General features: G+C 45.3%; 1 protein-coding gene across 2 annotated transcripts; it reads left to right on the plus strand.

Annotated features, from left to right (window-relative positions):
* The first annotated feature begins 1,705 nt into the window (after nucleotides 1-1,705).
* Nucleotides 1,706-13,834, plus strand: epha2a (eph receptor A2 a). 2 transcript variants are annotated; one of them, XM_053867965.1, is made up of 17 exons: nucleotides 1,706-1,916; nucleotides 2,700-2,767; nucleotides 3,804-4,440; nucleotides 8,433-8,588; nucleotides 8,841-9,173; nucleotides 9,518-9,645; nucleotides 9,777-9,954; nucleotides 10,463-10,568; nucleotides 10,805-10,857; nucleotides 10,933-11,058; nucleotides 11,144-11,329; nucleotides 11,415-11,476; nucleotides 11,558-11,767; nucleotides 11,893-12,042; nucleotides 12,257-12,450; nucleotides 12,713-12,868; nucleotides 13,106-13,834. In XM_053867965.1, exons 1-17 carry the CDS (start codon nucleotides 1,841-1,843, stop codon nucleotides 13,212-13,214), a joined length of 2,928 nt encoding a protein of 975 aa, XP_053723940.1. In that variant the 5' UTR covers nucleotides 1,706-1,840; the 3' UTR covers nucleotides 13,215-13,834. The 2 variants fall into 2 exon arrangements, with proteins under 2 accessions (XP_053723940.1, XP_053723941.1); XM_053867966.1 differs by having other exon boundaries at nucleotides 10,466-10,568.
* The last annotated feature ends 319 nt before the right edge of the window (nucleotides 13,835-14,153 follow it).

Below are 14,153 nucleotides of genomic sequence, written 5' to 3' on the forward strand. Positions count from 1 at the left end.
GCGGTCGGTGCTTCCCCCTTGAGTCGAGGGACTCTTGTTTCAAAGTACCCGCCGCTTCACAGAAAAGACTTGACTCTGAAATTCCTGCTGCCATGTTGCTAGGTGATGCTTTTGTATGGTCTTTTTTTTGTTGTTGTCACATTTTCATACCCAAATTGTCAGGTTCTTTCTGGAGAAAGCCTCATTAGTAGTCATATATTCATACCAACGCACCCCCACACTTGACCCCTCCTTTACCAGTCGTGGGAAAGACAAGGCCCTGTGGATGGTCCAAGCCATCGCTGAAAAGCGCCCCGAAACATTAAACCCTCTTAATTTGCCAAAAACACAAACCTATTTGCCCTCAATCACGCTCATTTGCGGTTATTTTTACTTCCAATTACGATTGTGTGTAAATAGCGTCTTGCTTAAAGATGTCAGTGACAGCTATTGAGGGGAAAAAACACTAAATGTGGTCCAAAATAATGACATAATAATATTGTATCTTGAATTGAATCTACTTGTTTGAAATTCTACTTTCAGGATTTAATGTTTTCAAATCAGTTGCTAAAGCTAGCAATTAAATTTCAAAAGAAAAAAAAAGTGTTTATTTGAAAAATGTGTTAATATGAAGTGTTTAAAGCATCTTTGTCATCTGTTGATATTGAGACTATTTTTTTAAAATAGAAAATGCCTTTCATGTCATCACTATTTAACTCCATTATCATTTATAGAAACAAGTGACAAAACCTATTGAACTGACACAAAAATGTTACTGTCACTGAGCGCATTAATAACTAATAAAATCTTGGAACCGTTCATTCCACTGACTGACAAAAAGTCCATTTCAGTTTTGTGAAGAAAGAAAAATCACATATTTACAGGTTGTCAAAAAACTATTAAAGATAAAAATAAATCATAGATTAACTTCCAATTACAATTGTATGTAATTGCGTGTTGCATGTCGCTAATAGATGTCAGTGACAGCTATGGAGGGGATAAACCACTAAATGTCGTCCGAAATAATGACATGATAATATTGTATCTTGAATTGAATCTACTTGTTTGAAATTCTGCTTTCAGGATTTAATGTTTTCAAATCAATTGCTAAAGCTAGCAGTTAAATTTCAAAAGAACAAAAAGTGTTTATTTGAAAAATGTGTTAATATGAAGTGTTTAAAGCATCTTTTTACTTTTTAAAAATGCCTTTCATGTCATAACTATTTAACTCCATTATCATTTATAGAAACGAGTGACAACACCTATTGAACTGACACAAAAATGTTGCTGTCACTGAGCGCATTAATAACTAATAAAATCTTGGAACCGTTCATTCCATTGACTGACAAAAAGTCCATTTCAGTTTTGTGAAGAAAAAAAACATATTTACAGGTTGTCAAAAAAAAACAACTATTAAAGATAAAAACAAATCATAGATCAGTCTTGTGAGAGTTAGTTACACTTAAATATACAGTATTTCTGTAAGGTGTTTTGTACAGGAACCTCAAACTGGGTCATTTCTAGAAGTCTTATTTGTGGTGTAAAGAGCGCAGAAGCCAACGTTAGCACTTTCAGCTGTGACCCGCGTGGACCCTGGTCTGACGCTACGTAGTGTCACTGTGCAACAGCAGTCTTGCAGGAGAAACAGGTGCCGGTCGGGTGGTCAAGCCCCGCCCACTTCGCCTGCCATATATGGAACACATCCGCATTCCTCAGCGCTCGCTGTAGGGAGGTGCTGATGACGCCACCTGTTTCTCAATGGACTGCGCGACTCGTGCGCCTTCAGTAGTGAGCGAGGCTCAGTGGAGTCAGCGGGACGCAGCGGGTCAGGAGTCGCCGAGGCGCATCTGAAACTGGAATCATGGAGCCCCGCCGGACCCTTCTCTGTCTCTGTGTTTTTGTCTGCCGAGTGTTGACCAGCCTTCAGTCCAAAGAACGTAAGTAGCTCCGGATCAACTTCGAGAAAAGCGTGGCGGCAGCGACTCGTGCGTCAGGACGTTGGAATTCCAAGTCCCCGAGTTTACGTCCGGTTTAAAGTACATCCACGCCCGTTTCCATTTCACAAAAAAAGACATTTATTAAATCCGTCTCTGGTGACCTTTAGGAATTTAAAGTCATTCATTGTCGTAGAATTACGTCGACTACAATTGCGAAAATTTAATTTTGTGTCACGTTTGATTAAAAAAAAAAAGTAGTATTCCTTTAGAAAAAAAATATTGACAGGAGAAGTTATTTAAAACTACTTTCATATCAGTTTCCGCAATATGTTTTTAACATGTTTATTGAAGTTCGGGCTGAAATTTCTCGACTAAATTGTTATTTATTAGAAATATTCTACTTTTGTGTGACACTTTTATGATTCTATTTTAAAACAGCTACTTTAGTTTCCATCTTTGGAGGCACCTGTAAGATGTCTGAACATGTCTGGATTATGTTCCACATTCATGTAGGTCCTTTGTCATGGTATTTTAACTGCCCACGCCTTTCTCAGAGATTATTAGTGCTGGACCTGGAGGACACGGTCAATGAAGTGTTGAATTGCACCGACATGCTTGATTAGACTGTCAAAGCCTGGCATGTGCCCCTCATAAAACATTTGGCCTGGAAACTCAGGGTTTTATTGTGGCTAAAGTCACGCTGCTCTTCAATAGAAATAAGTGATTTATTTATTTTTCTTCCCACTTGCTGGAGCAGCGTTACAATGTTCTGTGTCTCTGCAGAAGTGTTGCTGGACATGAAAGCTTCTGGGGGAGAGCTCGGATGGCTGACGTCCCCCAGTGAGAACGGGGTGAGTATTTATACCTCAACAAGCATTTTTAAGACTTCCAACGGTCACAGGTTCCCGTGGTAAATAAAGAAATAAAAGATTAGCGGTGGCAAATATTTAGACAGAGGTATCAATGAGGTCTATTTAAAAGGGGAGCGAGTGGCAGCTTTGAGGTTTGGCACCCCTTGTGTCCAGGCTTCGCTTTCATATAGAACTTAAAAATACCGGCTGGTCACAGGTCAGCTCTGGATTTAAAGGCGTATTTCTGTTCACCTTCAAGTTTATCTTTCTATGATTCCAACTCTGACCTGAAAGTCTCTTTAGGTTTGAGCCTGTGTCAACTTAAAATGTAGGTGACACAGTTTTGCCTGTGTCAATCGGGCAGGCTCGTGTCAACCGGACACTGGCTGTTGACTTTTTTCATCTTAGGAATACAAAACGTGAGGAAATGTTTCTCGAGAGGTTTCAGATTTGAAAGTTTACCATTCCCCTTTTCACTAAGTAACTGTTATTTGATGAGCCTTCACATGTGAGATCAATGTGAAACTGTGTGTGTGAGCTTCCATTTTTCAGTTTCAACAAAACTGCCAGCATGTGAGGACTTTAATGTCAAATGGAGGCTTTTAATCTTTCAGCTCGTCATTGCTTCCACCCGCTCTTTCATTGCTGCCAATTTTGCCGCCATGTGTCTGTGCTATAAAACTCATTTAACGGCTATAAATGTTAGTTGGGAGTCCTTGTTGTGTTTGCTGTGACACACATGGACCCCAGTCAGTCCGCGGAGTGCAAGTGTGTGTGTGTGTGTGAGTGGAAGCCACACACGTTGGTGGTGCCACACATGTCCAGGCCAATAATTCCAAAGTGTGGAAAAAAAGCCCGGCTCTTTATGAGCTTCCCGGCTGGCGTGAGAGATGCGGTGTCTCATCAATAAAAGCGGCTCGTGGAAACAACAAAGACCCTGAAGCCTTCACTTAAAATTCTGTAGCTCTTTTCCTGATTATAGCTTGTTGAGTTTTGACCTGAAAACTGACCCCTCTTTTTTGCTTCTGACTCGCAGTGGGAGATTGTCCAGACGGTGGTCAACGGCTCCCTCTTCTACACCTACAGCGTGTGCAGCATCGACACCAGCGAGCAAGACAACTGGCTACGGACCACCTTCATCCAGCGGCGGCCGGGAACGTCCCGCTTGTCTGTGGAGCTTCGCTTTATCGTACGGGACTGCAACACCTTTGATGGCGCCTCCGTGTCCTGCAAAGAAACCTTCAACCTTTTCATATCCGAAGCTGACGCTGACGTCGGCACCAACTTCCGTAAAGGGCAGTTCCGCAAAGTGGCGACCATTGCTCCAGATGAGGTCACTCAGGGTCGCACGCTAAAGGTCAACACAGAAACCAGGACCGTGGGGCCTCTATCCAGAAAAGGCTTCTACTTGGCCTTCCAGGACATGGGTGCGTGTGTGGCACTGCTGTCGGTGAGAGTCTACTACAAGACCTGCCCCTCCACCGTGGAGAGCCTGGCTGTTTTTCCCGAGACTGTGGCGGACTCTCTCAAGGATGTGGAGGGAGTGTGTGTGGAGAATGCCGTCAGCCAGGCCACCCCACGCATCTACTGCACAGCTGAGGGGAAATGGGTGGTTCCTGTGGGCCAGTGTCAGTGTCTCCCAGGCTACGAAACCACCGGGGACGCCTGCCAAGGTAAGCACCACCCGCCACCCACTAATCTTGAGAGATGTGTTGCTGCTGTGTAGCGAAGGAAAACACCTGCGACACCTGCTGCGGGAAGGTTTGAGGAATGACTCTTGAGGAATGTTCATTAGTCCACTAGGTTTCAAAATATGTCACAAAACCTCAGTATAACCGTCACAAAGTAGGTCAACCTGCCGCTGATTTATGAGGAGAAAAAAGCGGGTTGTTTAAACTTGTTGACGATCTTTACTGGCAACTAAGTGTGGTTTGTGGTGAAACAGAAAGAAGAAATGAAGCTACCACCAGTGAGTCATCATCTCACCTGCGTGCCAGCATCGCATTCTTTCCACTGACTTTAGTGGATTCAGGAGCAGGGATTATCAGGGGAATAGGATTCCTCGCTGCAGATTGTTTCAACTTTCAGTTTCTTGTCAATGTCGAACTAAAGAAACAGGTTCGGACAAGACATTTGATAGGGGGGGATGTAATATGGAAACTGAAAATATTCTGAAAAATTCAGAAGAGCAGGGAGTTGAAGGTGCCAAACCAACATATTTACAAATGAAAGCTACTGTAACAGGTTGCACTTTCATCATCCATAAGCAAGGAGGAATCTCGGACCTTCCTTTACTCAGCCAGCTCTGGATGTTCCTTGGAAATGGAATCTTTCTCCACCACAGTCTTAAGTCATGCAGGAAAAAGTCATTTCCTGCTCTTGCATTTCTGGCCGCAACTGAGTCAAAAGTAATTTGAAAAAAGCTAAATGTGTTTTCTCTTTAAGGGCAAAACAAAATACAATTACATCAAACCTTACTATGTATCTAACACTTTGCTCCAATGTGTGTCATTTCTGGAGAGAAACCAGTTATATTTTCGTTTCAATATTCAATATTGGTTTTAGCCACATGTAGGTGACATCCTGTCTCCTCACTTCGTGTTTGCCCAATTTACACAGTACATTCCAGTAATTGTGAGATAATTTAAATTCCAGTTTTAGTTTTTGCGGAGGTTCATCTCACTAGGTGAGAAAGGAACCTTTGTCTGACAAGCAAACTACTTCAAGGAAATTTGAGAATGCATGTTAAGTGTCGACTGATATTTCAATACTGAGGTTACGGTAAAGCTCAAGTGTGTGTGCTATTGTTTGCCTGCTGACACACCTAGAATAAGTTGAGGAATGTCAGACCTCTGGGGTATGTGTTGCCCGGGGGAAAGACCTGTGAGCACATATACAAAATCAATAAAAGAAAGACGTGGATGTGTGAAGCCACGCAAACAACTGAGGCGTCCTCGCTGGACGCTGGCTTGCGGGGTGTGGTGTTGGACTGTCTGGGGGAAACGTGGGAGGACGGCGAGGAAGGAGGGAGGAAGGGCACAGTATGCTGCGGAGATTGCTGAAAGGAATTCTTTCACCCTGCCGTCACCTACAGCAGAGGTTGACTCAAGGAAGGGCTGTGTGAATGTACGAGAATGACTACCTGAGCGGTGCGTCTTCCCATCGCAAGTATTTGTTTGTGTGTGCTGCCGTGGCAACAGGAACCACAGATTACAGGGATGGAGCTGTCACGCCTCTGAGAGGTTAAACTCTGTTAGTCAGTCTGTGGGTTGTGACGCCTGATCTTTGGAGTCACCTTAACCGACAGTCTGAGGTCTGTTCTTCTCATCTTTTTCCTATAAATGAACAGATGATGGAGGTGACTTTAATAACTGAGCGCTGAGATTTAGTGCTTCACTGTGACAGGGGAGGACGACGGGCAGGAATGTTTGAGGTTCCTGACAGCTCTGAACCCAGCACCTGAAACGGAAATGAGCTGAGAATGTTGTGAGACAGGAAATATTTATGGTGGGGGGGAAACTCTCAGGTATAATGGAGGAATATCCGACCTGCTCGGAATATTAGACTGAAAGAATGAAGCAATTGTCAAGCACTGGTTCTTCATATGGAGTCACATATTCGGCGGCCACTTGAACACCTCTTCAGTTGCCTCGGGAAAGTCGTGGATTCCTCAGAGGAGTCCATCTGTTGTGGGAAAAGGAAGTCAGCAAGATGAGAAGGAATGCTGATTGACAAAAATAAGCAGGTTGTCAGTGTTTGCAGGCGGTGGGAGGGGAGCAGGCCGACAGTTGGCGCATGAGGCTGGTTAGTTCCGTGGCTGCCTAGTTAGGTGTGGAGTGTAATTTAGTCAAGAGGATTAGCTGAGCAACAGGACAGCTGTTAGCCAATGACATGCCCCGCTTTGACTCTCTTTGCTCTTTCATCCGCTGGTTAACGCACGCAACGAGCTCACTAATCCATGTTCCCACTCATTAGAACAATAAGCCGCCACAAAGGGCAGAAAACAGATTCAATTAACAGATGCACTGGGGCGGAACCGGCGTCCCTTTCACATCTGTTGCACCACAGAACAACTTAAGAGTGAAGAGTCTTTCTTAAGAAGTAATTCCACAGGTTGGTGAAATGATAAAACTTCAAAGATACACGGTGGTGAGGGGATTTACAGCTACTGAAATATTGAATTCAATTCACGCACATGTTGCATGTGTGCGAGCTGTAGTCGACGTATTTATGGCACCACTCAGTCCAATCTCAGAGACAATGGATGAATAGCTCTGGAGTTTCTTTGCTACGTGACAGAAGTCCTGCTGCTCCGGCTCAAGATGAAATGGGTTGGCCCCCTTTTCTTATGCCAAAAGACCCCAGCTACACCCCCACACCAGGGAAGTGACTCCCCAGAGAGAACTTCTGTTGGTGCTCCGGACCTTTAACTCCCTCACCCATCCCCCCACAGTCTTTTCTATTCATCTTCACCCCTCCTCAAACTCAACCTGCTCCTTCAGCGTGAGGTAATACCAGAAGTGCAGAGGTCCTTCTGCCCTGATGGTGCTGTAACGTGACCACCTCTTCCATCCAGGCTTCACCTGACCTCTTCCTTTGGGTCAGATGAAAGGCTTCTCTCAAGAGGAACAACAGAGTAAATATTTCATGCCTTTTATTCCCAGAAAGCTCGTGAGAGCTGACTGACCAAAAGCTCATAGCGCTGCAGAGAATCTTGCTTCATTTCACTCGATGACCGACCTTCTTTGTCGGTTGATGTTGAGTGCTGCCGCTCATCTGGGCGGACAATACTTGAATAAGAGTCTGCATGAATGAACAAGCTTGTGGTTGAGCTAGTTTTAATTTGTGGTTGGCTGGCACATTCCTAACCGATCATGAAGAAGCTCTGTCATCCACCAGACATTCAGAGCGGAGCCACCTGTTCCCACAATCAAAAGGTGTCGGTTGGCACATAATGACACATTGATAACACATTGCTGTTCTTGTTTTAAGTACGTCTCGAGACTGAGACATGCAGATCAAGGATCAAACTTGTGAGGTACACTGCAGTTTTGACCGATAAAACTGTGGTACGACACTCTTTTTGTTTTGCTCTACCGCCTCATTATGGGACAATTGTTTTTCTTGAAAAGAATCTTTTCAAAGTTCCAGCTGGGGTATTTTCTGAAGCGGGGGAAAGAATGCAGCAGAAACATTAGCTCCAAAGTGACTGGCAGTTCCTGTGTTCAGCTTTTTGTCACGTCTGCACCTTCATTAACCTTTCACACCCTGGAAGGATGAAATGTCCATCACCAGTGCCTGAAGTCCCATTTCCTTTTGGCAAAAACACAAATATGACTCGCCCGAGTGCGCGAGCCGAGAGTTCACAAGGGAACGGGAGATCAGATCACCTGGCGGGTTGAGTGCCATCCGGTTGACATCAAACCTCTGGGCGACAGGGCATGTTGAGGCACACCGTCAGGGAAATCCCGTTTCATTCCTCTGGATACAAAGACAGAGTTGATTATAGGCTACTCACAAAAAAATGCTTCCTGTGGACTGGAAGGGCGCAGCATCACAGAGAAAGCCTCATTGTTTTCATTCAGTTTGGTAATTCCTTCCTGTGTTTGTCAGTTATTTTTACAGTGCTGTTCAAACTAACGCACGCCGTCTCTCCCTGCCTCAGCGTGCAAGCCCGGTTACTTCAAGAAGTCCTTATCGGATCGGCTGTGTCAGCTCTGCCCCGATAACACCCAACCCTCCGCGGCTGGAGCCACCGAATGCCAGTGCCAGGACGGTTTCTTCCGCTCGCCCACTGACCCGCCAACGTCCGCCTGCTCTGGTAAGAAACTCACCCGCTTGGAATTTGAACTGATGTTGTAGCTGCTTAGGTAACTATCTGATCTTGTTATCATGGAAACATAATCAGTCTGGGCCGCTCCAGGATTGGATCTTATCATTGAGTTAATTTCCTTGTGTATTCATGACTCACATCCTGTCCCGTGGCCACCTCCGGAAGAGAAGCCAAAAATGTGGACGCACCCCCAGCGAGGAAGTTGGCTGTAACATCTCTCTCATCTCTTTCCTCTCCCAGCTCCACCTAGTGCCCCGCGTGACCTGACCTCTGTTACCCTGTCAGCAGAGGGCAGGCTCCAGCTGTCCTGGAGTTCACCTCTGGTCACCGGGGGTCGCAGCGATCTCACCTATAGAGTGGTGTGCGAGCTCTGTGATGTCGCGCCATGTGTCCCCTGCGGCGAGAAGATCCGCTTCGAGCCAGGTGCCACTGATCTGCGGGAAACTTCTGTGGTGGTCACTGAGCTGGACTCCCATCTTAACTACACCTTCACCGTGGAGTCTCACAGTGGGGTCTCCCAGTATGGGTCCTCTAAGGCTGCTGCCACCATTACCACAGCTCTGGACTATACTGGTGAGCAAAGTTGCATTTGTCTCAGAAACATTTTTTTTTCCCGCAAGTTCTACAAATCGGCACTTTAGAAAGGTTACTGTAGCTGCCAAAGCTTGTTTTGTGGCTTAAATAAAGGTGGCACCCAAAACTCACTCAACGATATTATGACGCTAAAATGGTGAAACATATTTTTACCCTCATATTAAGGTATGGAAATACACATAACATTGAGAGGGAAACCTACACTATAGAACAGGCTGTTAATCTTATAACATCGTCTTGTAATCTGTGGTGTTTCATCCAAAAAGAAAAAAGGAGACTGACTCCCAACCCTTGTTTCCTTTGTTCCCCTCACCAACCGTCAGATCCCCCCAAGGTGACGTTGATCCATCTGGACGATCGCAGCCCCACCAGTCTGTCTCTCTCCTGGGCCCTGTCACGCAGACCTCCGTCCCACATCAATCATCGCTATGAGCTTATGTACCGAAGAAAAGTAAGTCAGGAGGCTTTGTGGTCTTTTCCTCCTGCTTTCATTCAGTCATTGATGTCCTTTCAAAAGGTTTTTTTTTTTACTTGTTTTTCTGGTTTATGCACGACATTTAATTTTTTCCTTCTCCTATGAAGGATGATGATGGAGAGCGTGATGTCACCATCTACACCGTACTGGTTTTGGAGAAGACATCGGTGCAGATAGTTGACCTCACACCAGACACAAGCTACATGTTCAGGGTCCAGGCTCTGAGTCCAGAAGGAAACCCTGGCGCCTACAGCATGGAGTACGAGTTCCACACGCCACCGCTAGGTAAAACTAAGCCCTTCAAGTGTTGTTCACTTTCCTCCTGTGCGGAAGTTCTTCTGAGACTTTACCTTTACGTTCTGCTTGAAACATTAGTGAATTAGAAAATATCACCAAATACAGACCTTCCTCTTCAATATAATTCAGTGCCTTTATTAGCATGATAAACACTGTTGGTAGCAACTACATAGAGTTCCAGAGCTTGCTTGCACAACACACAGAGTAGGGGTCAGGATGAAAGTGTGTTCTCCACCATATCAGATTGGAATTTAGAACACCACTTAAATTCAATCCTCTGTTCCTTGGTGTCAACATTGCCTGAAATTCCACTGACAATTATTGAGTCATTCGGCTGAAGACAGACAATCACATAAACTCTTTGGTGGGAAAAAAAAGTCATTCCAACTTTATAAAAAAAAAATTTCCACAGACACACTCCTGTCCGATTCAGACTTAAATGGCTAGGTTCTGCATCTCTGGAGACTAAAAGTCTTCTCTGATTTGAATTTCTCAGCAGCTGTGCCTCAGATCCAAAACAACTCCACCATTGTGATGGCAGCGCTGGTCGGAGTGGCCGTCATCTTGCTGGTCATCGTGGCCGTCCTGCTGCTGCGCAGAAGGTTGGTGACAAACCCCTGTGTCATTCACATAAGTGCCACCTACTACACTGTCGCCGGTGATGCTGGCCCACAAGCTAAAGATAATCCCTGATATCCTCAATGAGGGTTTAGCAGTCATTACCCAAGTAGCTGTATCATAGACCTTTGACATTCATCGATGGGAGTCGCCTGCAATTACCACAATCCTGTCTGCAGCCTGTGCAATCCCATAATGATCAGTCATCTACCCCTCACAGGAGACTGAACTCTCATCGCGGCGGAGGCCCCGAGGATCCGTACTTTTCCACAGGTAAGATGAGCAAACACACTCCTGTAATGTGGAAACTCCTCACACACACACCAACGTCTTTGATCTCGACTTCAGATCAGCTTAAGCCTTTGAAGACTTACGTGGATCCACACATGTACGAGGATCCTAACATTGCCATCCAGAAGTTTGTCAAGGAAATCGATCCCAATTCCATCAGTAAACAGAAAGTGGTCGGTGTCGGTGAGTGTTTTGGATTTCAGTCTCTTCCAAGTGGTTTCTTGCTCAAACTTTGTCCTGACTCGTCTGGTCCCGTGCGATTCAACAGGAGAGTTTGGGGAAGTGTTTTGGGGGGTGATGAAGACCCCAGCACGAGGCGACGTGCCTGTTGCTATCAAAACCCTGAAGCCCGGCTACTCTGAGAAACAGAGGCAGGAGTTCCTGAGTGAGGCGAGCATCATGGGCCAGTTCTCACACCCCAACATCATCCGCCTGGAGGGAGTGGTCACCAAGTGTGAGTATTTACGGAAAACAGAATTCCAATGAAATGACCGTTTCCTTGTGGCAATAAATACTGACGGGCCTTTTTCCGTTTGCAGTTAAACATGCAATGATTGTGACGGAGTACATGGAGAATGGAGCTCTGGACACATATCTAAAGGTAGGGATGGAACAGCAGAGCAGCTGTTGGACTCAGGCTTTCATTTCAACAACTTGAACTTGAGTTAACTGACTCTCCCAGGACCGCGATGGTGAGATTCCCTCGTACCAGCTGGTCGGGATGCTGCGAGGAATAGCTGCTGGCATGAAGTACCTGTCGGACATGAGCTACGTCCATCGTGACTTGGCAGCAAGAAACGTTCTGGTGAACAGCAACCTGGAGTGTAAAGTGTCCGACTTCGGATTGTCCCGCGTCCTGGAGGACGACGCCGAGGGCACCTACACCACCAGGGTAAGCTCCGCAATCCAAACTCGTACCACACAGAACCTCAGTGTTCTTCCCCGGTCGCCACCTCCAGTGCTGACATCCATCGAGCTCACTTGAAAACGCTGATTTGCATGTGTCTCTTCTGTTAGGGAGGAAAAATCCCAATCCGCTGGACGGCTCCTGAGGCCATCGCTTACAGGAAGTTCACCTCAGCCAGCGACGTGTGGAGCTTTGGCATCGTCATGTGGGAGGTGATGGCGTTTGGAGAACGACCCTACTGGGACATGAGCAACCATGAGGTTTGTTTCATCTCTCTCTTTCTGAAGCTTGTGGTTGGAGAGTGGGACTGTAGAGGTCAGCGTGTCGTACGTGTTTCCTCTGAGCTCATGGTACTTTCCCACCCTGCTACGCTCATTGACATCTGATGTCAACACATGACCACAGCATGTTTTCTGTCCATGTGAGCTTCACCCCAGCAGTGAAATAATACTATAAATCCTCTTTCTTGACCAGGTGATGAAGGCCATCAACGAGGCCTTCAGGCTTCCTGCTCCCATGGAATGTCCTTCAACCATCTACCAGCTCATGTTGCAGTGCTGGCAGCACGACCGTTCCAAAAGGCCTCGCTTCACCGACATTGTCAACATCCTGGAAAAGCTCCTCAGAAGCCCAGAATCCTTAAAAACCATTGCCGACTTTGATCCACGGTAGGTTAACCAAACTAGAAGGAAAGCATGATAGAAAGTCAACAATGAAAAGTCTAAAAGTCTAACATTTATGTTCACGCCACTGGACTAATGTCAGAAGCCAATTGATGAAATGTAGTTTTAAATTACAAATATTTAGTTAAGTAGAATCACTTTGAATTTACCTTTGAAGTAAAACCATCTCCTAAGCAATTTCCTGGGTCGGTCTTCAATGACTGACGTGTCTGGCTTGTTGTACTAACCGAGCACATGTTCTCCACAGTGTGTCCATCCGGTTGCCGAGCACCAGCGGCTGCGACGGCACCATGTTCAGGTCGGTGCCCGAGTGGTTGGACTCCATCAAAATGAGCCAGTACAACGAGAGCTTTGCCCGCGCCGGGATCACCACCATGGAGCAGGTGCTCGCCTTGAGGCATGAGTAAGTGCACACATGCAGAGCTGATTTGTGTGGCACCCTGCCAAAATATGATCCAAGACAGAGAGAGCATTGAGCCCTAAGCCGAACATTTGTTATGCAGTTTGTGCAGGCAGGAATACTCCACCTCAGTCCGTGCCATTCCGCGCATTCCCAAACGCCTCCTGCTCTTTATTTAATGCTCTACTCGATGTCGCCTTTTCAAAAACACGAGAGCTATAATTGATCTTTTCCTTCCAGAGACATCAGGAACATTGGCGTGCGGTTGCCGGGTCACATGAAAAGGATCGCCTACAGCATCCTGGGCCTGAAAGACGAGACCAGCTCTCTCAGCGTCTTCTCAGTGTGATCTAAGCATTCCTCACAATCAAAGTGGACCGACTGTGCCATTTCACTCACGGAGGACTGAAGTGTGGCTTGGCCACACGTTTCCTGTGACAGTGTGGCCCGACTGAAGAGGAACCCGCCCGCTGCTCAGGGAGAACTGAGATTCAAAAACACTAATGTACTTTATAGAGAAAAGTTATTTATGTAAGAAATATTCAACGCTGCAGGTCATGTGATGTTGCAAAAGAGAGCGCATTGCGAGTGAGCGAGTGCTTGACCTCGTGCTGACAGGCGAAAATATTTCATGCTCTTTGTGATTAAGGGCTGCTGTTTTCTTTCAAGCACTGTCTTCCTTTACCTGCCAGGATTTAGTCACTTGTTTTTCTACTCTTCTGGTGATCGACAAGACTTTAACTCTGGAACGACTGTTCCGCTCAGGGCGAAGAATCACACATTTCTGTTTTGTCTTTTTCCTGCATCGAGTCTCCAATATTGTTTACGTCGAGTCTTAATACAACTGTTGGATTTTATTTAATATTTATTTTATATTTATGTTGTTTCATGACTCCTGATTCATGTATTGCCAGTTATCATTTTTATGTTGTAATAAAATCAGTGTTTCATCGCTCATGATTCACTTTGTTGTAGTAAGTTCTTGTCATTGTTTTTCTTTTTATTTAGTCCTCAAGTTCTGGGTTAAAAATGTTTATTAATGGAAAGAAATAATTTTTAACAATGAAGGAATTCCTTTTCAAGTTGAGCTAATGTCTTTTCATTTCACTGTAAGCAATGACGTTAAGTAAAAAAAACTTCATCGATCAAAACTGTGAAGACTAGAAATAACTTCCAACGGAACAGGTTGCGTCATTTTTATTTACTTGTGTCAAATGACCCTCGATATTCTGAAAGAAATCATCACACAAATATTGACCATATATTATTGACTAAACTCCATCAAGCG

Source organism: Synchiropus splendidus, chromosome 6, assembly GCF_027744825.2.
Source record: "Synchiropus splendidus isolate RoL2022-P1 chromosome 6, RoL_Sspl_1.0, whole genome shotgun sequence".
In the NCBI taxonomy this organism is placed as follows: Eukaryota; Metazoa; Chordata; class Actinopteri; order Syngnathiformes; family Callionymidae; genus Synchiropus; species Synchiropus splendidus.

Bases quoted from the DNA above. Each gene is read 5' to 3' on its own strand.
- epha2a (XM_053867965.1), top strand. From the start codon at position 1,841: ATGGAGCCCCGCCGGACCCTTCTCTGTCTCTGTGTTTTTGTCTGCCGA. The intron at 2,768-3,803 runs GTGAGTATTTAT...TCTGACTCGCAG, and splicing joins CGTCCCCCAGTGAGAACGGG to TGGGAGATTGTCCAGACGGT. The intron at 9,646-9,776 runs GTAAGTCAGGAG...TCTCCTATGAAG, and splicing joins AGCTTATGTACCGAAGAAAA to GATGATGATGGAGAGCGTGA.